The sequence below is a fragment of the Opisthorchis viverrini genome, assembly GCF_000715545.1.
Source record: "Opisthorchis viverrini unplaced genomic scaffold opera_v5_25, whole genome shotgun sequence".
NCBI lineage: Eukaryota > Metazoa > Platyhelminthes > Trematoda > Opisthorchiida > Opisthorchiidae > Opisthorchis > Opisthorchis viverrini.
Window position 1 is genome coordinate 2,444,073 of NW_008751681.1, and position 1,102 is coordinate 2,445,174.

General features: G+C 42.3%; 1 protein-coding gene across 1 annotated transcript; it reads left to right on the top strand.

The window, feature by feature from the left end:
- Positions 1–457: 457 nt before the first annotated feature.
- On the top strand, positions 458–781 carry T265_02179 (hypothetical protein; the record flags this gene model as incomplete). Its single annotated transcript, XM_009166353.1, has 1 exon — positions 458–781. One exon carries the CDS (start codon positions 458–460, stop codon positions 779–781), a length of 324 nt encoding a protein of 107 aa, XP_009164617.1.
- Between the last annotated feature and the right edge of the window lie 321 nt (positions 782–1,102).

Genomic DNA, 1,102 nt, shown 5'->3' on the forward strand with positions numbered 1-1,102 from the left:
GAACCCGTTTCAATGCGGTATAACACGTTCTCGTCTGCAGGATTCTCATCCCTACTATTTTGACACGATATTATCAGCAGAGACATTAACTGCTTCTTCAAACCAACAGTCGCGATTCACCGTGCCTAGTAGCACAGATAACACTCATCCAATCAAATTGCAAACATTAACGTCCAATAACCTGGACGAGAAACGGCCAAGATAACCTATAAATACAAATCAGCATTCACCAACTTATTTGAGAAAAATCGCAGCGGTCAAAAGGATGGCCACGGATAAATTGATCAGCAGTTCAGTGGTTCCAACAACACGCAAGGTTCTCATTCCAGTCAGCACCAAGTCAAAGTCAAATAGCGTCATCGAGTGGTACCTTACTCACGAAAAACATGCGGGAGACTACCTCATATTTGTTAACGCTATCAAGCCAAACACTATCACAAAACAATTCAGTCTACCTATGTTATTGGGTACAACCTTGAAGATATCGGGAAAGTCTGTGAAAGATGGAAGACATGCGTGCCGGGACGCCATGCGGCTTGCGAAGAAGAATGATATTCAAGCACATGCGTACCTCTATGTGGATCCGGACGTGGACGTTGCGCTAGCCAAATCAATCCGGGAACTAAAGCCAGACCTAGTACTAATGAATGGCCCAAAGTGCACGGCACTTCAGAGCAAAAATGCAAAGACAACTATCAATTACCCAAAGGCTGTTTGCTCTTGCAAATGCAATTTCTGCTCACCTCCGAGAAGACCAATGGTAATATGGAAACACAGATGAGTTAGAATAACATCATCTTTGAACGAATTGTGAAACAAACAAGTGACGACACCCATGTACAAATCGACACTGACCCTACATTTTATACTTTTTCACTGCACAATTTGTTCTTGTACAGTTTTGAACCTGTCATAAACGTAACTTCCAGAAAAAATCTCCTTTCTGCCTCTGCGCCAATAATACTAGGTGTGTACTCATGTAACCATCTTACCAAATATCCTTTAGGACGCGTTAGGAGTAATGCAGACTACCGGATATCGGTTGAGGACTTCAACTGTTGTTGAATCAGAAGACTAGCACAGTAGTTATTTTTTCCTAGAG